Source organism: Lissotriton helveticus, chromosome 7, assembly GCF_964261635.1.
Source record: "Lissotriton helveticus chromosome 7, aLisHel1.1, whole genome shotgun sequence".
NCBI classification, from domain to species: Eukaryota; Metazoa; Chordata; class Amphibia; order Caudata; family Salamandridae; genus Lissotriton; species Lissotriton helveticus.
In genome coordinates this window covers 85739442-85764249 of record NC_136068.1, presented here as the reverse complement: position 1 = coordinate 85764249, position 24808 = coordinate 85739442, and the positions used below count along the sequence as shown (strand labels likewise).

The window sequence follows — 24808 nt, the reverse complement described above, 5'->3', positions numbered from 1 at the left end:
CACACATCCTACAGAATGCTGAGGTCATGTCCACTCCTACTGCCTGAGACATGAGGTTGCTCTTGAATATGAATGGAATCGTACCCAGAATAAATCCCTTCCATAACACTGTACCCCAGAAGCGTGTTAGGGGTGGTGCACAGGGAGTGTGTATAGTGTGATGTACAAAGTCAGGCACAGTGAAGTGCTCAATAGATTCGCAGAAGGGAGCTATTGACATCCTGTTCACTTGATCGGCTTAAACCCAGTAGAGGACTGAATGCAAAGGACTGGCCCTTGCATGGAATCTTACCTTACTAGACTCCGTGGGCCACCTAGAATATCCAGCAGAGAGATGGAACTCTGTCAACCTAGGGAAGAAATACCACCAATCAGTGCAAAATAGAGCGAGATAGCGATTCAACCCTATTATACAATTTCCACCATCAACACTGACTTCCTAAGCCACGTCTTACAGATAGTTATCCTAAAACACTGCATCAGTCAACATGTCCACACAATCCAAGCACTCCTACCACACCTTTAGTAACCAGTCCTCCTACACCACCATCTACAAGCAGTGCTCCTACTTCTGCGACAAACAGCACTCCTACAACACGTTCCAGATATTTGGCACCTACCCCATCGTCCACAAGTGCTTCCACAGTTGAACTTCCACAACCAGTGCTCCCACACCCTCATCTGCAGGCAGTGCTGCTACGCCAGCTGCCACATCCCAGGACTATGATACCTACACCATCATCCACAAGTGCTCCTACAGCACCAACACAACCAGTGCTCTTACACCATCATCTTCAAGCAGTGCTCCTACATCTGTGGCAAACCACACCCCTACACCACATTCCAGACATTTGACTCCCACCCCATCATCCACAAGTGTTCCCACAGCTGAAGTTCCTCAACCAGTGCTCCAACACCATCATCTACAGGCAGTGCTGCAATCAGTGCTCCAACACCTACCACAACAAATGGTCCTACACCATCATCTGCAGGCACTGCTCCTACAACACATCCCAGATTTATGGTTTCTACACCATCACCCACAAGTGCTCATATAGCATCTTCCACAACCAATGCTCCTACATCATCATCTACAGGCAGTTCTCACAAATCACCTGCCACACCCCAGAACTATGGTTCCTACACCATTATCCACACGTGATCCAACAGCACCTCCTACAGCAGTGCTCATATATCCACAGCCAATGCTTCTCTACCATCTCCTGCAACCAGTGCTCCTCCACCACTTTCCACTACCAGTGTTCTACATGGTCAGCCATAGCCAGTGGTCCTATACCACCTCCCGCAACTAGCGGTCCCACACCACATCCCAGTAACAGTGCTCTTTCAACATCAGCCACAGTCAGTGCTCCTACACAGCACATTATTCACAACCAGTGCATCTTCACCATGAGCTTCCACCAGAGCTCCTACTCCACCTCCCACTACCAGTGCTCCTACACCACACCTACTGTCAATGCTTCTCCATCATCTTCAGCAGTTAGTGCTTCTGAAAATCATTCCAATACTAGAGCTCCCATACCATCATCCAAATCAGTGCTTTAACACCCAAATCAGTGTTCTTACACCTCAATCCATAGTGTGTGTGTTCCTACACTTTCTGCCACAATTTGTGGTCCTACAACACACACATTGTAGGACTATTTTTCCAACACTATCACCCACAAGTGCTCCAACAACCCCAACCAGGGCTGTTACCCCAACCCCAGAACACCACAACTAGTGCCCACATAGCTCAGCCAACATCTCTACACAACCGTCCATAGTAAGTGCCATTACACCATCTTCTATTGTCACTGATCGTACAATTTGCTGCTACAGACAAGACAAGCACAGCACACACTACACCCAACACCTTTGCCTCCTTCTAAATAGCCACTGATCCAAACCCAACTTCTAGAGTCAGTGCTCATTCTCCACCTCTTGGGTCTATGTAGGTTCATCTAATCCTTCACCTTCTCAAGTAACCAATGATTGCATGCCTGGGTAATGGTCCTTACTTGCAGGGTTTCCGGCATTTTGCGAAGCATCCAAGCTCATCAGAGGCAAATTCATTTGCAAGTTTATAGTAGCAATGCCCTGGGGAAAAAAAACATGTTTGAAGTGAGAAAAGATTACGTTAAATGATACGAAATAAAAAAAGTATTGGGATTGTGGATTTTATAACTGTTAACCGAAATAGTCAACCATCAGAATTGTCATTAGATATGCACTATAGTACTGCTTCGACTCAGAGGCCCCGGTTACGATTCTGACGGTGCACGGACTGCCACGCTCACGGGTGCGCTGTGGTGTCCAAGGCGCCCTATTAGGATATGGGCGGTGGGACCGCCACAGCCCAGCCTCAGCCGCCAGGAAACGAATATTCCCTGGCATTGTTGCGGCAGTCATGAGGTAGTAATATGCTTGCTGGACCACCGCTGTCCCACCAATCATATCATAAGTTTCCTCTCCTCCACGGTTTTCATGGCAGTTCCACCGCCTTGAAAACCATGGTGGAGAGGAAACAAAGGGCTCCCTACAGGATCCTCTGCTGCCTCACGCCCTGTGGATTCACTTGTGCTCCAGTTCCTGCATCGCATGGACTTTTCAGACAGGAGGAAGCTCCTAATTGGGCGGGTGGTGGTACAACCATGGCTTTGGGGTTGCGGCGAAGAGGCAGACCCAGTGCCACACCACCAAAGTTGTTATCGTACCCTAACTGTCCAAACAGACTGTGTGTCGCAACACCGCAACCGATAATATCAACCTGCACAAATATTTATTCCACTATATTGGTTCCCACTAGATCATAAAGTTAAGTTTATATAAGTATAGATTTACTTCACATCTACTTACCTTATGATATAGTGGTAGATTATATTTTTATAAATACAAAGCTTTCTCCCTACACTCACTTCCAGGCCAGGCCTAGTTTTTCAAGGCTCTTCTGAAAACCTATTTTTCCATGTAAACCTAAAGGACCATGTTTTGTGAGCATACAAACATCTTTTAACCAAATTCCTGTCTTTGGATAGATAACGTTCACTGTGGGCACATTAAAGACAATGACAAAGACTGGCACCTAGATATCCCAGGACACTGGCTCTCTGCTAATCAGCACCAGGTTATAGTCAAAACTATAAATACAAAGACAGGAAGAGGAGGTTATAAAGAGGAGGTTGACCAGGAACTCAGCAGTATAGGAAGAAACGGTATGCAACGTTTACAACGAAATTTTTACAACGCACTACCATTACAACGCAGGTATTACCACGCATACCATTACAACGCATTGCGCTGGGGGGCGCTCTAGGGTAGGAAATAAGTTTAAATTTCTATCCAACACCTTCCCTAGTGTTCACGGGGACTGGAGTTGGAATAGAAAATTATACTTACCACTATCCAGCACCTCTAAGCGCTATGCGTTGTAATGGTATGCGTGGTAAAAACCGCGTTGTAAAGGTATGCGTGGTAAAAGTATGCGTTGTAACGTCATACATCCGGAAGAAACAAATGGATACGAGTTGCATATGAGTACTAAGTGAAATTCTTTGAGTGTGCCATGTTTCTCCCTTCTTTGAGGATGTGCTGTCTCAGAGTACTCAGAGCAGGGCTTTGCAACATCAGGGAAAGAGAGACAGCTCCTTACCAGATTTTGAGGATAACCATTGATAAGGTACACTACCCCCACTTTATAACGCAAGTGTCAACTTTATCCTGTGTGGCTATTATGCAAATTAGCTGGGATTTAGCAGCTCTTGCTCCCCGCTTTAGAAGGATCCTTCCTAAATTCCACCATATTGAGGACAGCTATATGTTTAACATGACCAGCAAAGAAAGAGCCCCTTCATCCATAAGCGCACGCTATAATCTCAAAAGCCCATCAGTGCAGAGTCTTTCCCAGATGCTGACCTGAAGCTTGCCAGGTTTGTAGACAGGATCTCCTATTGTGTAAAAAAAAAAAAAAATGTGAATATTATGTGTATATGCTTTGCAGTGGTTGCAAAATTCTTAGGGGCCGATTCCGCTGTTGGACGGACCGGAGTCCGTCCGACATCGGCCAGAAGTGTAACCGACGGCCTTCTGTCGTCGGTTACGGACCTGCAAGTACGATGCGACCAAATCGTATACTTCACATTGGGAGCATGCATTCGGAACTGAATGCATGCTCGTATTTTGAAATGCAGGGGTGCTGTTCATCCCTGCACCCATGGGGCCCTACTGGTGGCCCCCAAAGACAGTTTCTGACTACCTTTTCGTAGCGGAAAGACTGGCACACAAAGGCAGTGGGAAACTGCCATCGTACTCCCTCAGTCGGAAATAGGCGGCCGTGGGAGTACTGAAGGGTTTCTGGATGGCGTAAGCCATCTGGAAATCAGAGTCGGATTGCGTTCCGACCGAGCCCATCGGAATGGCTCGGTCGGAAAGGAATCCGAACGGCATCTTCCAATGCGGGCTGAAGGGCTCCATCGGAATCGGCCCCTCAATGTGTGCTCATTGGAGATCATTCACAAGTTGTGCACCTGTTGTTAGAGTTATACCTAGTTGAACGGAAACATCTTCATATTTATGATAGTGGTGTTTTCAAGAACAACGGCTGCTACCCAGAGAGTCCCACCCACCAAGCCCCCACTTTCCTCTTCTGTTCTATTGCCTCTAGCACTCACCTAGGTTGTGTTGAATACACAGGGAGCATATTCACAAAAGTAACTTTACACATTGAATAAAATACATGCGTACATTTGCTCTTACTCTTTGGAATAAAGTTACACTCAGAAATTCGGAATTACCAAAAGTAGTAAATTTACTACAAAGTGTAGACTTGCATGCCTCCACCTTCTGAATCACAGGGTGGAGCTAAATTCACAAGTGTAAAGTTACTACAGCCAAACAAAGAACTGCCGTAAGTCCAGCACCACACATGGCCAACCACTGATACTACAAAACCCTCTCAGGAAATAAAGGCGGCAGGGACTTAAAGTAAAACCCCGTTGCCAATAATTTTAAAATAAATTAATTTAGAAATATATATTTATTTATCTTAATTCTGAAGATATAGACAAATAAAGATATTTTGTGCTAAGCATTTTTCTTTTGAATTATAAACCTAACTTACATTCTTAAAAAATAAATTAATTAATTATAAACATATTTTTCGTAATACCTCATGAGCAAATACAAACATTTTACTCAGGTAGGGTTTTTAAAAATAAGTTCTTCAAAATGTATTGTAATTTCAATTAACATATTTAAATGAATTAGATATTTATTTCAAAATTGAAGACCTCATTACAATGCTGGTCAGACTGCCTTCCGCTGTCATGTTGGATTCAGTCGGACCATCACAGTCTCATAGGAATCGGTCGGTCTGACCACCAGATTACGATGCATGCATCATGTACTCCGACCGACTGCTGACATGCTGCAGTGAGGTCCGTAGGTGGCATGTATCCCCATTGACTGGACTGTGCACACATTGCCACGCTCCAGCAATGAGGTACATGCAGCACATGGCATATCCCCACATATGTCATGCATGTGTGTACATATCACATGTTTCCTGTGAGCTTGCAGCAACACATTTGGGGGTATGTGTGGCGCCGTAGATGAGATGGCGGCAGTAGCAGCGGGTGCATCGTAATATGGCGGGGGGATCTTTCCCGGCTTTGGAGGTCGGAATTAGCTCACGACTGCGACAGTCCGACGATCACTCGGATTGTAATGAGGCCCTAAGTTATTAGTGTAATAATAGTAGCTTTTCACCATTAGACAGAATTTTCTAAAATTTGGACAGAGAGCTCCGTATAGTAAAGTATAGGAGAAAAAGTAAAAAATTTTATTACACTTTAAAAACAATTAGTAAAAATATTTTTATGTTAGATTAATTTAAACTAATTTAAATGTAGAAGAAAATAAAAAAAAACATTTCAGAACTATTAACTTAATTTTGAATTAAATAATATTTAAATATATTAGTATGTTAAGATTCTTTTTTCAAAGATTTACTAAAAAAGAAAATCCAACCTAATACGAAATGTTTATATTTATGTTTTATGTATACAAACAATTAAACAGTGTGCATAGAATATTTACTTTAAAGTATTTAAATAATTACCTTTATTTTAAAAAAAATTTAAGATATTTTAAAATACAATACTTATTTTTATACATGCATACTTTTTTTTAAAATAATTACATTTAGATATATGTTGAACAAGTCTAATTAAATTAAATAAAACATTATTTCATATGTGGACTAATTTGAAGGCCCTGCCTCAAATATGTTACTGTATCAGTGGTTGGCCTTGTGTGGTCTAAGCTGAAGTACATTTACTACTGTTTTGAGTCCGTTTTGGCTGTAGTAACTTTAGAAGAGCAGATTGTGTATAGCAATGGGCTTTTTTTTTGGGGGGGGGGGGGAGGGGGTATGTTCCTCCCTAAACCCCTCCTTATACTTCCATAAACGCCTCCCACATAGGGGCCTATTCCGATGTCGGACGGACTCGGGTCCGTACAACATCGGTCAGGAGCAGTAACCCACCGACCTGCTGTCGTGGGTTACAGCCCTGCGAATACTATGCGACCGAACAAGGTTCGGTCGCACTCGTATACTTCACAATGCAGGCATGCATTCCGAGCTGAATGCATGCCTTCATTGAGAAAAGCAGGGGTGCTGTTCATCCCTGCACCCTGTGGCCGGCACCCCAAGGTGTCTGCCACTGGGTGCAGGGATCCACAGAGTGGCACCATAGGTGCCCCCCAGGCTGCCATTCGGCAACCTTGCACCCATTTTTTCGACTGCCTTTTCATGCCGGATTTCCGGATCGTAGGCTATCCAGAAATCAGAGTCGGATTTCATTCCGACCGAGCCCATCGGAATGGCTCGTCGGAATGGAATCCGGCTGGCACCGACCGATTCGATCGGAAGGGCTCCGAACATGGTTCGGAGGCCTTCAGACCGAATCGGAATCGGCCCCTTAGTAGTAAGTATTCCCCTTTTTTCAACCACTCTCCCTGGTCACATTTACTACTTGGGGTCTGAGTACGATGTCGGGACGGACCAGAGTCCATCCAACATTGTCTGGGAAGTGGGACCGAACTACCTCCTGTCATCAGTCTCAACACAACAATTAGGATGCGAACTAACACTGCTTGGTCGCATTCCTATACTTTACAATGGGAGCATAAATTGAAGGGAATTCATGCTCTCATTGTAAAGTGCAGAGGTGCAGTTTATCCGTGCACCTGGTGACAGGCACCTCAAGGCGCCTGCCAACGGGTGTAGGAAGCAACAGGGGGGCCCTAGGCAGCCATTTGGCAGCCTTGCACCCAAGGAGGTCCCCTAAGTCAGATTTCCACAGTCTTTCTGTGTTGGAAAGGCCAGGCCAGAAAGGCAGTGAAAATCTGCCATCATAATCCCTCGGCCAGAAGGAGCCATCTGAGGAATTACTGAAGGTTTTCAGAATGGCGAGCCTGTTGGACGCTATTGGGAATCCGATTCGGATTCCTTTCCAACCAACCCCATCAAAATGGGCCAGTCGTAAAAGGAATCTGAACAACCGATTAAGATGTGGTCTGATTGGCTCCGACTGATGTTTGGAGCAGTTTCAGACCGCATCGTAATTGGCCCTTTAGTAGTACATTTCCGTATTTGAAGATCTCTCTTAATAAAGACAATAGGAGATGTGGAGGTAGAGAATTACACTTGCAGGTTTCTGAATCATGATTTGTAGTAAAAACTACTGTAGTACTGCTTTACATACCACAAAATGCACTTTGTGAATCATGCAAATGGTTTTCAGCCAGAAGAGCGCCCTGGAAGTTCTACATGACTGCGGCATATAGGCAGTGATAACAATAGTATATTCTGGGAACAGGGTAAAGTTAGAATTCGATGAAACCCCACAGAAAAGGGACAGTTTCTCCCAACCTGATGTCCCTGATAAATATACAAAACCATGTTACTGCTGGTTAGTGCTGGATTTGTGCGGGTGTATGATGGTGCCCGACACTGGCACTTAATTTAAAACACAGCTGCAGTTATTTATCAAAGTCTACTACATGGTGCTATTGTCTGCCTATTTTTGAGGAGCGCAAATCAGAACAGTATTACATAATATCAATGGGCTTTAAAAGTATGTAGAACTTCCAAGACATCTATACATCTTGAGATGGCCTGGAATAGTCCAAAATGTCACACTTGTACGAGTGTAATGGTCAGAAAGTGGTCGGAAAGGTAATTCTGGAACTGGCAGGATCTGTGGGTGGTGCCAGTGATATCAGAATCATGAGAAATACACTGGGATCTGGCATTTATATTTTTACTTATTAAGCACTACCACTGGTACTCACTCACCCCAGTTGGCCTGCTTATGGTAGTCACAATATTCTTCACCGGGTGGTAAGGGATCAAAATAATAGCCACAACCACAACGCTGGACCATTGCGGTCTGGAAGCAGGAACGGACACAAACCTGGGAGATAAAAATTGAATGTGAGTATTGGCAATTTTTATCATACCAATGATGATTAAAACATCTTTTTCTTTTAAACAGACCTTGTTTTACTGTTAATTTCAGTGTGTGTGTGTTTTACCCCCATATCCTACTTTCCATTGTGATGAGGAAGATATCCACAAATGCTTTTTCTTTGTTTTAGCGTTTTGGGATTTTTTCCAATTAATTTCTGCTCTCCATCCTTTTTTTTTTTTAAAATAAACTCTTGTCCACCATGTGCTTGTTTACTCCATTACCCTTTCATTTTGGCAAACACTACTCCCCTTTTTCTAAAGCTTGAGAAACCTGTGCATTTTACGCTTCTCTCCTTTGTGTGGGGACCATCCTTAGATTCTATGAAGCGTCCTGTGGCAGGACCCACTGCTGGTCGAAAACGTTTATGAATGGCAGAGTTATACATCACTCATTCATCCTGGTCAGGTAATGCACATCCATTCCAAAGTGAAAGAAGTCCAGGCTCCTGGAGCTTCACTACCTGTTATGGGCTACTGGCTCCAGAATAAAGCAGGCCCAGGCCAAGTTTGTCTCTAACAAAGATTCCAATTCTGTCCAATTTCCAGCTCCCAAACATGTGTTGTCGGTGTCTGTGATTCTCTCATATATTTTTCATGTGCTCGTGGCATATGTTAACTACTTTACTACGCAAATACAACTTGGGAGAGGAGTTGGCCGAACGGCTAGGGCGGTCGTTCTCGAATCTGGGGAACTGGGTTTGAGTCTCGGCAAGGACACTAAACATCCTGTGATTCTGGGCAAATCACTTAATCTCCCCGTGCCTGAAAAAATAAATAAATTAATGTTTCCTCATGTAATGCAACTGGTGCTATGTAAAGCGCTCTGATACCCGATTTGGGTCAGGTTCGCGCTGTCTAAAACTCTGTATAAATAAATAAATCTACATCTCTGAGTGTTAATATTTGTCTAATCTGTCATGCATTTCCACAGAATGAATGGAGCCAAAGGTTGTGTTATGTGTATAGCAGAGTTTGGAGTATGTGTTACATTAAGGTTCATATGTGGTCAAAGAGACCCTACCTAGGACCCACCCCTAAACACTAAATGACCATCCTGTCTAGCTTAACCCTGGAGTGTATACATACATATGGGTAATTGCAGCTTTACAGGCCCATGACCTATACGACGATCCAAGATTGCTTACAGATGCAGATATGTATGCTCGTGGGTCATGGTGGTGTTGTGGATGATGCACCCAGTCTTCAAGATGATGTGGGAAAGCAATTCGAAGACATGGCCTGGCAGTTCGGGTTGGACTGTTCCCATGAGGCACAGGGTCAAGACTGATTTGCATATGCCTGTGTCTGAACTGGGGTGGCGAAGTGAGCTAAAAACGATGATGGATTCAACCCAGATCTGCAACTGGGGGCGAGTGTCTGAAAAGTTTCAGCACTCCGGCCATCATTTCCTTGTGTTTGCTTTGTTCGCGGTAAGCAAAATCGAGCCAGTGAACTTCCATCAGGGTAGAGGAGAGGAGACATGGTCAATGTTTTTTCAGGGCCTTTGATGAGGTGTGCTTTTGCACATAGAATCTAATTCAAATATCTAGTGTGTGGTTGGAGGCCTTAGAGCAGGTGTTTGCCTCTGTCCTAGTTTGAGAGTGCTAGGGCTTGCACTACAGTGGTGAAATTGGTAGGAACAGTTTCACTTTTGTCAAGAGGGAGAACTGGTACTCTTCTGTCTAGTTCTTCATAGGAATACAATCCTTAAGTTAAAAGCCGAGGGTGAATTCTAGTGAACTGGTCTTGGTAGAAGCTTCCACGTTGTTGAACTTCTATTGGACTAGTCTTGTTCGTTGTCGGTGAGGAATTCACCCTTTATGGGATTGAGCTTCAAGTAGGAGCTGGACATCCAGTCCAGGATGAGGTGAAGGCCGTGTTTGAGACAATGATTGTTAAGAGTAGTGAAATATTTTGTAAAATGGAGTATCGCAGGCGTGAAGGTACATCTTTGGTTGCTATCAGTGAGTAGGAGGATTCGGATGGGCTCCAGTAAGAGGTTGAAGATCATGAGTGACAGGATGGATTTACTTTCAAAGAATCCAATCCCTTCAACTGTTTCCTAATTACAGACTGCTCAGATCTCTTCAGATATGTCCCTGTACTAGTCAATACCAATCTACTTTACCTGCTGTGTATATTTGGAGTTGAAAAGGTTTGGGACGTCAATGTCGCTGCCGTCCTCTGTGCAGTCACTGTATAACCCTCCAAGGCGATCCACGATCTCCTGTGTAGTAAACAAAGATTCAGTCAGTGGCTGCGGATCTCACTCACATACAGTATTAGTCCCATACCGGTTATGCCAATTCCTTATCGTAATAAGTGATGATTACGATGCGTTAAACCTCATTCTAAGAGTGACTGATGGACCGGGAGTTCTGATCTTGCTATGTGAGCCCACCGGTTCAACTTTACTCTGTTGAGGATTTTGGTAGGCTATGCTATTGATAACTTTTGATTCCCCATCTTCGTTCAGGACTTCACATTTTTTATTTATTTTTTCTCTTTTTTCCATTAGATCCTTTTTTATTTATTAGATTCGAATAGGTCTTTGGATACCCCCATTTCTTTGTGATGCTGCCACAGGGAATATTGCTGCTTCTCTTGAACACTATTCTTGAATTATTGTTGCCTCATTGTATATAATAAGAATCTTGCTTTACAGTAGGTTGGCCCTTATCAATATACCCTTTGTATCTTGGGTTGTCTTGGATTATCACCATATTCTGTTGGGTTTAATTGATTCTATTTTTTCTCATCTACTTTTATGTTTTCTCCTTTTCACATTTTTGGTGACTCTTACTGTATGGTGACAGTATCTTGACTATTTTTCTTTTTTCGCACATCATAATGCATGATGAGATCTTCTTTTCTTGGGTCCTGGAACCCGCCATTTTTAGCCAGTATATTAAATTATACTTTTTTGCTTGCAGACCAGTTGTTGTGAAGATAGTGCATCTCATTTACATACGTTTTGAATGGATGGTTTTTGGCCACACAATATCCGCACAGACAGTGCCCTGATGAAGGTTGACTACATCTATTGCAAAGTTCCGAATCGTGCGTCGGCGCACTTCTGTATATATGGTTCTACACATGTTGCATCAAATATTGGGCTCATTATATTATAATAAGTTATGAGCAACAATGTTTATTCCTTTTTGTTACTTTCATGATTCACAATGTTTTGTTTATGTGATTATTGTGATGTATAGTCTTTCCGATGTATTTCTTTTGTTATCACTATATTGTTATAAGTTGTATGTTGAGTGTTTGTCCTGCACCTAAATTGAATTATTGTATTATTTGTTCTTTTTCTGTGAGAGGTGCTCACCTATTTAGAATCTCAAGCATGTACAGTTCTTTTCACAGCTACATGTACTATGAATTCTGATTTTGTATGTATAAAAAATGGAATATATAAAAATTTTGTATTGAAAATTAATAAAATATAAATAATTTACTGGTTTGACTTACGACTTATGCACTCTATAAACACGTGGTCTTGTTAATTTAGATTTGGAGAAGTTTTTGTTTTGTTTCTTTATGTGATTATTCCCTGCCTTCTTCTCTAACCATATAGTTAGTCAGGGACCCTCTCAGTTATTGTGGAGTAGGAAAGGGGATCCTCACACACCCAAACATGCACTCTTAGGTCGGATTCTAAACAATGGATTTCCAACATTCAATACAAGTGTACACAATTTCCGCAAAGCGGACCAATCAGCATTAAACAGTGTGAAACAGTTGCAAGTACATACATTTTGAAACCTTTTAAAATATTTCTATAACATAAAGCTTCTCATGAATGCTTCCTGTACAAGAACAAATATTGTTACGTCCATGTGTAACTCTGCTAAGACAGCAAGATTTAACCTTGCACACATACAATTTCTACTGAAAAAATATTTTACATTGGGGAAGATTGAGGCTTGCCTGTGGGAACATATTCGAACATTATTCAAATGAGGCATCAAAAAACATATTTATCTATGTGATGCAGAACAATGGCAGTAAACGTCACAAACAAAATGAAGTATGAGGTCTACCACCGCAAAGTTAGCTAGAGTTCGAGTTTTTATTTGTACAATGCATTTTATTTTCAAAAACCAAAGTTAAAAATCCACATTGGATTCCACATGGAAATGTCCATCCTGCTTGGAGGACGTGTAAACAACTCGGCCCATAGCAGGCTTTGTTCCTAGCCTCAGAGTGAAGGCTCTCCCCAGAAACTTGTCCGGCCGGCTGGTCGAGACCAGTCAGTCAACACTAGTAGTTGGTAGGTTTTCAGGGGGCAGGTCTAAGGTGTTTTCTGGGTGCATCTATTAATAAATCCAAACATTCAAACACCTTGGGGTATAGTGAAGCCATCATGTAGCTGGGAACACATCATTACAAGTGTCCAGTTCATGTGCTAGTCATGGCGTCCCAGTGCACTCATAATATCTAAGCGTGAAGTTAAATATCACAGGGACACATCCACTCAGGCAAATATGCCCACACATGCCTATAGTGCACCCTGCCTTTGGGCTGTAAGGCCTGCCGTAGGGGTGACTTACCTATACCACATACAGCATTTTGCTGGCATGGCACACAAAGGTGTGTGCCATGTCGACTCTTCGGTTTTCTCTGCACCACGACACACAAGCTGCAATGGCAGTTTGCATGAGCTTGGGCCCTTAGGGTGGCACAATTCCTGCTGCAGCCCTTACGGACCCTCTTTAGTTCCAGTCCCTATGCACCAGAGATATCTCTTGTTAGGGACTTACAAGGATCCTAAAAGGGGGCCAATTGTGGAACAATTGTACAGTTTAGGGAAAGAATACTGGTATTGGCGACCTGGTAGCAGGAACCCTGCATACTTTTAGTCAAAGTTGCACCAGATACTAGACAAAAAATGGAGGGTAACCATGTCAAAACGGGCACTTTCCTACACGGTCTGTCCGTGCAAATTCAGTAGGCATTTCAATAGGAAATGTGCCATCTGTAAATGACAGTACGCTACCACACAATACTTTAGTTACATTTTAAAAATCGCCCGCCTCATGCCCATTAAAGCTAGTTGAGTCGCAAACGTTTGTCTTTCTAAAGATTTGGTTGTGGTTCTAAAATGTTTGGGAATCACTGCTTTAGAACCTTCCTAACCCAATATCTTACCCAAACAGTACAATACATCCCAACTGTTAAGTATTATTATTACAGTTAATATTAGGGCACATGGTCTAAGTATATCTATGAGAAATGTTTGTGAAATTCCTGTGAGATTCTACAGTGCAACCACAGCCAAAACGAAGGTTTCTCTACCACATTATGAGACCATAATGCAATGGAAGTTTCAGAGCTGTACTTAAAGCACTGTTTTGGTGAAAGGATTTTTTTCCCAATAATGTGTTTATAATTAGTTATTGAAAAGGTTTAATCATTTAGTGATTAGGTTTCCATGCACCGTCATCAATCACAGGTGGGGCTAGCATAACGCACTCTGCTGTTGATTGTAAGCCGATGCCCCTATATGTGGTTACAATGTTCAGATTTTTTCCCCCCTATATCGTACATGTGTTTACTAATTCTTGGATAGCTAATACACATATATTATGTATTCATGGGTGGTGTGTTGGTGTGTGTGTACTTGTGTATATGCCTGTGTTTACGTGTGTATATATAGAAGTTAGAAAAAACAAAGGTAATTGTTTTAGGTGTTTTAAATGTGCCTTAAAATTGAATTTAGGATTTGTACTCATAACCACTTTATCTTTGTGAGCATCTAAGTATTGTTCCTCTCGTCAGTGCTTGAATTTCACTACCATATTTAACCATGCACAAATGTCTGTTTTGCTATGTGCTCTGTCTGTCTTCTACTTATTTAGTAAAATAAGACTCAGATGGATCTTTTCTGCAGGCACTTATCGCTGCAAGTGTGCTTAAGAAGTGCACATTGAGAATTGGTCTTAATGACAAATCCTCTTTTGGTGACAGAAAATTTACAAAGTAAACTCCCTGGCTTCATTCTCCGTATTGTACCATTTCAATTGCTTCCTTTGGTAGCAGTTCGTGCTTCTCCTGCTATAAAAGAGGAACACTGTCTATTTTGTATTTTTGCTTTTACGGTCTTATTGTAGGTGATTTTTTTCACCAACATCTTTATGATGTTTAGCACATATTGATTTCAGGTAATCCCTCAGCCACTTAGACTGTGCATTCCCTCCTGACATTTGCCCACTCCATCATCCTCTGGTCCAAAAGGATTGTTTGCTCTGACACAAATGTTGGCATTGACGCATTGAGTACATCTCAATACTGCCGCATTGTGATTGGCATTCTCTTTGGAAATAAGGTGATCTTCAATTGCCTCTTTGTTACATTAGGAGCTTCTTTGAAAATTAAAGATTTGTTTGCTCCCACTGCCTGGGCAATCTCGTTTGACTTTTTTCATCTTCTCAAAAGAGTTTCCAAAAAGGTGTTGAACGGTATAAGTGCATCGATAACAGTAAACTGGACATCTGGCTTCAACTGTGATGTCTGTAGCCACAGAGGTGCGTGTAAATGTTACCAGTGCAGGGTTTCCTGTATTCCGCGCCTGCTGAATCAAATGAAGATTTTAGGCAACTATTCACAATGTTTTTTACTTTTTGTACAATTGGTTTTGCCCTTTTGTTACATACTTCTAGAAAGTTCTACATACTTTCTTACAACTCCTCCTATTGATGATGTACATGTATTTATATAGCGCAAATCACCGACACGGTATCTAAGCGCTTGCTTAGGGAACCTGTCCTGGTATTCCCCTGTGAGATACCCCGGCAGGGTATCCACAAGGTGAAAGCCAGGCATCCCGCCGCGAGGGGCCGTAGTGGAGATTAAGCAAGCTATTGTCCAGAGTCGCAGAGTGTGACCCCGTGAGTCGAGCAGGCATTGGAGCGAGAATTATCGAGTCCGTGGAATTTTAGAGCCCGAGACCCGCCGAGGCGGGGAATCGAACCCTGGTCCATGGCCGATCTCAGCTTCCGGGTCTGCCGCCTCTAACCACTGAGCCACACTTCTCCACTCCACATGATGTCCATATGAACTAAATAGGGCACTTAAATGTACTACGTACCGGCTGCTCATTCAACGTGGTTTCCCACATCTGTGCCATGATGGTTGTAGACCTGTAAATGTTGGATTTTTAGATCTTTTCCTAGCCATAGCCATAGCATAATACAGTACTAAATCATCTGGTGGGGACTATGACTATCTATTCTTGGGGAGAATCCGTTTCCATATTTAGACAGATAATTTCCTGATCTTTGCACAATGTATAGCTTCTTCATGCACATGTGGACAGGTAGTGATATCTCTCGGTAGTCGCAGTCTTATTCAGTGTGGGTGTAACTGATCTGGCTTTGTATTTTCATCCACATCTTGACATGTGTCTTCTCTAGGTCTCTTATGAACCTATGAATTAGATGCATTTTACTTCGTGCTGTATTGAATCTATTCTTTTGCAAGAGTGCAGGCATTTTGGATTTGAGACAGAGTTCCTTTTCTATCAACATCAAAGCTCTTGTAGCCCCTTTCGACTGCCATCAATGCCAATGTATTTTTCTTAGTGGAACAGAAGCATCTTTCTCCTTAATTGTTTTTGATACATCGCGATCATCTTCCAAAGTCAATTCCATTTGCCCATGCTTTTCCTTATTCGTGTCCTTTTTCATTTGGCACAGAAGTAATTTTCTTCCTGATACCTCTTGCCTGTCCAGATTTTTGGCATCAAAGGTCCTTCTTTGGCCCCTGGAAACTGAGGGGCCCATTAGGATGTAGTGGGGATCGCCACCGCCCTCATGGCGGTGGCGATCAGTCCTACATCCTAGCCCGCCCACCACCCATTTCCCCCCGCCACATTAGTATGGCGGAGGGACCGCAACGGACGGGAAGACTGTCCGCCGCTTTTCCGCCCGGTCAAAGAGTTGACCGGGCGGAAAAGGGTTTCATATGGTGGTGGTGTCTGCTAGACACCGCCATCCATATCAGGATGAAGGCAGGAGGATGCCTTTCCGTAGCGGCGTTGCCGCCACGGAAAGGCCTGCGGTGTTTGCATTTGGGCCCGTCGCGGGCCCCCAGAATGTTGGGAGCTGGGGGGTGGCACATGGGGGGTATCTATGGTACCCCGCCCCCCAGCAGTTCCATGCACAACATGGCATGGAAGTGCGCAACATGCCTTCCTGGCACTGTGGCGGGCCGTGCCAAGTGCACCCCCCGCCACAAGCCAGGAATGCAGGATGCGCCCGCCACTATGGCGGGGGCATCCTAATTGCCTACACGGGACCCCCACCCTTATGGCGGGTGGTCCCAATCCCAGAAAGGATGGTGGGCGGACAAAGTCCGCCGCCATCCTAATGACGCCCTGAGTCTTTCATCTGCAGGGGCTGTTCTCTCTAGAGGCAATGGCTGCTTTTATTTGATAGACATCAAAGAAACATGCCTTGGGATTATTACAAGTACCTCCACCTAACATAATGTCACGTCTTCTATGCCATAGTTCTATAATTGCTCTCCCTGTGCCTCTTTGGTGCCCTCTAGGTCAGTAAAAAACTCCTCTTCAGAGAAATCAATAGAGAGCTACTTAACTTGTGCTATCCCTGAAGAGGGGGATTTTGATCTGTGGCATGGTAAGCCAAATGCTATTTTTCCTTTTGATTAGTTTGTAAACATCTTGGAGCACAGCAGCAGGCTTACTGAAAGGTAAGCACAATCGACAATTTTCTCAAACTATTTGAACAAATGTAAGTGGAGTATTCCCCTTAATGTATTAACCCCCATGGAGTTGAAAGGATGCAGGTAAAAGAACAGCTCGTAAAAACATGCATTCTCTGGCCTGGACCTTTTTTGGCTGACGACCACTCAAAACTTTCTCGATACCCATATTCTTCAATTAAATCTCATCTGCTTTTCTTATTAAGCGATGTCATCCTAGCTGGTGATGCATACAACTGAGCGTCAACCTAAACCACATATTCTCCCTTCAGTCCTTACAGCAGAAATGATAATTTGAAGATGGCCACTATAAAATAGGTCATTGTAGGCTGATGATGAATATCACAGTGAGTGATACTGATCTCTCCTATTGCTCAGGCCGAAATTAACACCTTTTTTCATTTAAAGGTTTATTCCCGGATCTTGCCACAAGATGGCAGAATAGTGCACACCATGTTAATTTAGGTTCATGCTGCAAAGAGTGAAATAACTACATGGTAACCGGCAACTCGTTAAAAACTACTGTGGTGTGATTTCTGTACAGTGTTAGCTTAGTGTGAGTTTGCTCAATTGGCTAACATTTTTTCCAATTTCCTGTGGATCACGGTTTGCAGAGGAAAGTCCCAAGCATGGCTTTACAGAGCTTGTGCCCCTGCCTCACACTAATAAAAGCAACGTCTGTAAATGTTGTTTACCCCCACTGGAGCATACATGGCATGTGTGCTTGCAGACGGCTTCAGTTGTGAACATGGATTGTGACCCAGAGCGGGGGCTCTGTGGACTGGAGAGACACACCATGTTTACCCTCCTTATCGAGTGTGACTGCCGTCAGCTCCTCATGCTGTGTTGGCAGCAATACGTTTGTAGTGTAAATGCCTTTTTACAAATCTCTGAGAGGAAAGTCACTTACTGACCTATCTTGCATTTTTTTATTGGTCTGTCAGTTCTCTACCACTGGCTAGGATTTTTTTCCCATCCATGTGGGACATGAGACACGTGTATACATCACTTCAGTGTTTAGGGGATGTATGTGGAGCAGGGGTCAACAACTTTTTCAACAGTGAGAGCTACTTCTGATCAGTGAAGACCATCTTAAGATAATGGATAGTACATGGATTAAGGGTGCATATAGAACAAACCACTTAAGCACTGCTGGTGGCTCGCCATCGACTAGTGGGAGTGTCTGTGATATGACTAGCAGTAACAGAATTAATTTTGTTTATCCAAATTGGTACCTAAATTGGGCAATAAGACAAGCCCCAGACAGCGATGTGAATTGCATGGCTCCTTAAGTACATTCCTGATATCCTTTGTAGTAGGTCAGCGCTTGGGTGTGGAGGAGAGAAAACAGAGGGTTCCTTTGAAGCTTAGGCATTTCGCCCTGTCCCTTTTCTGCCCCGTTGTTCACTACGGCTATCCCTAAAGGATATCAGATAGTCACGTGGGATCACCACCCTTTATTTTGTACCCTTGCTTTGAGTCACCACTCACAGGAGACACCCAGCTCCACCCAATCTTCCCGCTAGCTCCTAACAACAAAATGTATGGTAGGATATCAGTCGAATAAGCTGAACGCAATAACTGCCTAGGACTATTCTCGTAGCGGACTGTGGAAATACACAAATGTTGTCTGCAACTTTGGTATATTGGTCGGACTGTAACTTCCAGCAAGCATGCAAGGATTCCTCTAGCAGAATCCAGCGCTTCCACCTCAGCGGCGGCTGGGAAGCATCTCTCTGCTTCAGAGTTGAAGTAATACTGTCAACTCCTCTTGCCAGGTTTGGGACCATGAGCCTATTAAGTTCCTCCAGCCTGCCAGTAGAGGCTCCCTTGACCCTGATTGCAAGGGGAGAGCTGACCTACTGCTCAGGAGGGGAAGTGAAAATGCCCTTGAATGAGGAAAGCATTGCCCAGAAGGTGAGGGGCAGTAAAAGAGTAGAGATGGGACCAACTAAAGCCATTCGGTGCAGCATGGAGAAGGACCTGCATCATAGTCCTGAAGTGGCCCTGAAGTATACACTGAGGTATGCATCCAGAATCAAAGGGTGGTCTGGAAATCAATACTGCGTGAGATCTGCTGAAAGAACTGGGCACGAAGAACCATGAGGGTGATAGGAAATCCTGACCATACCCCGTAGTTTGCCTGAAGAGCTGAAGTGTTGAAGGAAGTATCTTACTGACGAATAAGACATCAGCCAGTCCTGAGTACACATCACAATGACCCAGAGTGGGCACCATGCTTGTTTGGGTGGTAGATTTTGTTACTGGGCCAGAGGAAAAACCTCAAGGGCACCCAGGTTCACTAGTGGCATACCTCAACCATGTTGGGTGGGAAGGGGATGGGACATTGCAAGCTGCCCGTTAGGTGGGTGGTGCTGAGCATCAAATCCAGGGTGGTGTTGTCCCAACTGACCAGCAAAGAAAACAGCTGCAGCCAGCTCCAAAAGAAGAATGCCACAGTACACCAGCGGTAAAGAGTTATGATTGTCACAATCTGAACCCACTAATCCCTGACTGCCTGAGACTTCGATATGGCTTCCCTCATACATCCCTAAGGCTTATTGCATAGTTTTGGATGCAAATAGTTTTACAAAGAAAATACACTGAGCAATAATACACTGTTCAGGTGTAGAGAGTATAGGAAACTACAGACTGATTGTGGAGGATAATATGGTTGAGTGAGGAAAGGAGTGTACACAGAAAATCTGTTTTGCTTGACTTTCTTCCTGGTATACGAAGATAGATATAATTTTTAAAAGATGCTAAAGTATTTAAGGAAAAAGAGGGCACATGAAGTTGTTCACAAAGCTTTCCCTAGAGTCCTAATGGGCCACACAACAATTACAGACCATTAAGAGATCCGTATTGATGTTCTTGTGCAAACTATATGAACAACTGTGGGTAGGAAAAAGCCTGACATTAAAAAAAATTGTAATTACTTTTAAGCAGCACACCCTTTTCAATCAGAAATGTCATATATGAAATGAATGAAAGGTGGTATTGAGGAAATGGATAATGGATTGTCTAAATAGTGGGTGGCTGTACGCTGAGAAAGAAATCCACCCCGAGACATGCCTTCTCAGGAAATGACCCCAGGATATGGAAAGCACGCCCAAAAGATCTCAGATGCAAACCCACCTTCTTCCGCTTAAACGAGATCTCAAATCTTTGCTAACGAACAACTGCATCAACACACACTCAAGCCACCTACGTTTCCCAAAGACAGACTCTCGCGTTATGGCCACCTGATTCAGTCTGCCCCACTTTGGCACTAATGTCATTACCATATTACTGTATTGTATAACGTCGTGGCTGGTTGCTGTATCAACGTACTTTGACTATGTTCTCTCACTATTTTTAATATGTTCAGTTTTTAGCTCTCGCTAACTTCATGTGACCTACACATATCGTCTCTTGTATCTTAAATTGTCCTTTGCACACTACATGTGAAGTGCTCTGATACCTTTGGGTCTAGCTAGCGCTATATAAAACTCTAAATACATAAAATTAAAAAAAATTAAAGAATGGGTCTTGATTGAGAACATCAATGTATAAATTTGATTGGTGAAGGAAGCATAACTATGAACTAATTATATCACAAGCTAAAGGCAGCATATGTAATGCGTGTAGTAGGACTCATATCTATATATACACACACACACACACACACACACACACACACACACACACATTTGCAGTGTAGGTCATTACACATTTTGTGTTTCATGTTGCAGCAAATGTCTTTCCAGTATGATTCTGAACTAGTGGAGTAAGCAGGTGGGACAAATGCCAGGCAGTACATAGTTCTACTAACATGTAGATGTCTTAGAACTTGCCGATAGCTTGGGCGTGGTGAGAGGTAATGAATAGAAGATCTGAACATGTGAGTTTTCAGGTAGCACAGTATGCTGTCGGAGACGGGGCTCGGAGACAGGTGTGATTGCAATAGCTCAAAGTTTATAGAAATATCTAAAAAATGTTTTCAGTATATAAATGGTAATACCAATGGAATACAGTGAAAAAAGGTGGTCTGTTCTGAGGAAGATGCAGAGGAGGCAGGTTACAAAGGTTGAACGTTTAACAAGAGTCAGGCAACGGAGGAAATGGGTACAGATACAGAGGTAAGAGGGGAATGTTGCAATATTATAATGGTATGGTAAGAAGGGACAATTTCCCAGAGTGTGTGAAATATGATTTAAGAGGACTGTTTTATCCGTCTTGTCCGACAGTGGTAATATCAAGAACATTGTAGGGCGCATTTTAAATGTGAGAGGAAATAAGATGAAGCCTGTGAGATATTCAGAGAAAATGGAATGGACATGAACAATTTCATAGGATGTATAGAGTTGTTCAGAGGAAATAAGAAAGTAAAATGTGCAAGACGTGATTCATGAGGTTTGTAATGGCAATATAGGTGTCCAACGGGCTTTGAATTGTAATATAAAAGCCAGACCTTGAATATATAAGGTCAAAAAAGTTCCTGTAACTACAATTTTACTTAAGGTGGAGCATGCAAATAAGAATAATAGTATGTAATAGAGCACATTAGAGCTTAAAAATGTCTTTTCCAGGTCTAGTACTCTACAATCCCAAAGGACGTAACATAAACAGGGCTGTTCACAAAGGTAACGTATACTTGGGAGTAAGTTTATGTATGTAATTTACTCATACTAACTTTACTACTCTTGACTGTCCATATATTCTGAGTGTAAAGTTATGCAAATGGTGTTACTTGCATATCTAAACCCCTGAAAATGTGAGTGAAGCCTCACTTATAAGTGTGAGTTACAACTAAGAAAACAGCAGCAAGTCTAGCACCACACACACATGGCTAACCCTCCGTAGTGCAACACCCTCCCATAGAAAATAATGGAGGTAGAAACCTAAAAATAAAACCTGATAGGAAACAATGTTAAATTAAATTATTTTAAATAGCTAAACATATAACTCAATATAAATTAATGTTAAAATAATTTCATACAAATAATGCATATTTTTATTGAAATTATAATATTTCAATATCCATGCTTGCATTTAAAATTAATACAACTTTTAAATGTTATTATGATATAAACATTACTTTGAATACATTCTGTACATCACTTTTAATAATTATTCATGCATTTTTTTTACTCAAGGTGGGAATTTACTTTTTAATTTAAACTTCAGAAAAATAATTTACATTTGATGCATTATAGTCATACTAATTAAATATTTAATTTAATACTAGCTTAACAGTGCTGGAGCACTTTTTGGAATCACCCTACAGTAAAGTACAGGGAAAAATTAATATGTTTGTTAAACTTGAAAAATATATAAAAATATATGTTTATGCTAAATATAAATGTAAATTAAATATTAATTTCAAATATAAAGCTCAATACAAAAATGTTTACAGCATGATTAAATTAATTTTGAATGAACTATTTATATAATGTAAATATGATAAATGAATTTGAAATAATTCTTCTGTAGTTTCAATATAAATCAAATTGCTACCTAGAGTACAAAAAATATTTTTATTGTGAACTAATCATTTTTTAAAGGTGATGTATGGAATTTATTCAATGTATTTGAGTTATATTTTTAATAAAATGTATTGTTATAATATTTATACATGCAAAAAGTTTATTAAAATATGTTACATTCAATTAAAACTAAATGCTATTTTATGAAATATTTTCACATTACATTATAGTGATGTATATGTTTAACAATTTTATATAATTTAACGTTATTTCATATAGGGGTTTATATTGAATCCAAAACTTAATTTTTGTTGTGGCAGGTGGTTAAAATAGTAATGGTTAGCCATGTGTGGTGCTAGACTTACTCCAGCTTGGAGCTGGAGTAGTTTACGATTGTTTTGGGTTCGTTTTTGCCTGTAGTAACTCTAGTAGCGTAGTTTGTGAATAGCTATGGGTGTACTCTCTTAAGAATGGGTTGATGTCCCTCCCTAAAACCTTACTTGAACTCCTCCTTACTCCTCCCTAATTCCCTCCCCTTTATTGTAAGTATTCCCCTTTATCCAGCCACTCCTCTGTGCCTCTCCCTGCATTCCCAACGAACACATGTATCTGTATGTGCCGAGAGTCTGCAGGCGGGATGGAGTTCTCCGCACATACAGCTATATGAGAGGCAGATGCGTAAACTCTGTACCTAGATTTGTGAACGCCATTTTGTCATACATTTTGTACTACTGCAAAACGTACCACAAAAGGCAGTTAGTGAATAGCCCCCAATATGTACAACCAGAAAGAGTTAACTTAATATTTGGATACCTGTTAATCCTAAACCAAATATTTTAGATACTCTTGTACCTGGAAGAATTCTCCTCTTTAGATTTGTTTTCAGCTCATCATCAAGCGGCTTTACAATCATCTCAGAACATTTGATGTTTCATGAAGTTTCACTATGCAGACAGATTAATAAGCATGACTTTGTTTGCGTAAGTCTCGTAGGCTAATGCATTATGTGTTAAATGTTTATGTAAGCACATTAAAACAATGGGTATAATTATGGCAACAATGAGTCACTATAAAATACACACGAAGAGGGAACACCAAAATGTCAGCAGGACAGAGGCTGTACCATCTATACTGCTACTTTTTCTGTCCTTGTCTTTCCTCAATGCCTTCTACTCTAACAGCAGCAACAGCAAGTTATAGATTCTTGCAGAACATGCAGGTCTACCTACAAAAAAGCATACAACAAACGTAAATCACATAATGACATAGAGAGGTTACACACTTAACGGCTAGGACTGTGAACTCATGGAGTTGTGTTGCTTTTGGAATCACATCCCCTGGTCAAGTCTCTGTGCTAGTACACTTCCAGGGAGGGACAAAGCTTCTTGTCCAATGTATCCTATGGGTGTATCATACAAATTTCAAAGGGTGATGTGTTTTTGTATTTCCAAGGTAGTATTTAAGTATGTGGTTTTAATGAGTTAGAGGAGGGTAGATGGTTGAGATTAGTACTGGAGCTTCTGAAGAGAAGCATTCAATACTTTAAGAAGTATATGAAATATAAATACAAGCTGTGACATATTTAGAGCTCCCCTGAACAAAGAAGACATGCGCTAAAAAAAATAGATGGATGCAATAAAAAAAAAAGTGTTTGAGAAAATAAAAATCGACTCCGAGCATATCTGTGGCTAAAGGAATAATATTCCATGTGATGGTTTTCTTTTTCTTTTTTTAAAGAAAATGAGGATAAGTCGAAATAATTGAGAGAGGTGGGGGATCAGTATGTTAACAGTGAATAGAATTTCAGAGACTAATAAAGACATAAGTGAGGCTTTTGTTTTTCACACAATTGAAGCGATGTAACAAATACTGTTGAATGTAGCTGCAAACATAGAAGTGTAGGCTCAATTCGCACACAAGTACAGGATGGTTGTGAGGGGACAGCGGCATTTCCATCCGCAGTGATGAGGGAGGACGAAAGAAGCTATGACGTAAACCAAGGCGTTGGCATGAATTAATGGTGAATTATATTAGAGAGGGGTGCCAATTAAAATTAATTCCGATCAAATGCATG

General features: G+C 41.8%; 1 protein-coding gene across 1 annotated transcript in view; it reads right to left on the bottom strand.

Annotated features, from left to right (window-relative positions):
• The window catches only part of SCNN1A (sodium channel epithelial 1 subunit alpha), a 125508-nt gene that overhangs the window by 5495 nt on the left and 95205 nt on the right, over nucleotides 1–24808 (bottom strand). Inside the window, exons 7-10 of the mRNA XM_078651577.1 lie at nucleotides 10662–10760; nucleotides 8360–8477; nucleotides 2022–2100; nucleotides 293–350 (exon numbers count right to left, since the gene is read on the bottom strand). Of these exons, the coding sequence (XP_078507703.1) occupies nucleotides 293–350; nucleotides 2022–2100; nucleotides 8360–8477; nucleotides 10662–10760 (354 nt within the window). The remainder of the gene's footprint in view (nucleotides 1–292; nucleotides 351–2021; nucleotides 2101–8359; nucleotides 8478–10661; nucleotides 10761–24808) is intronic.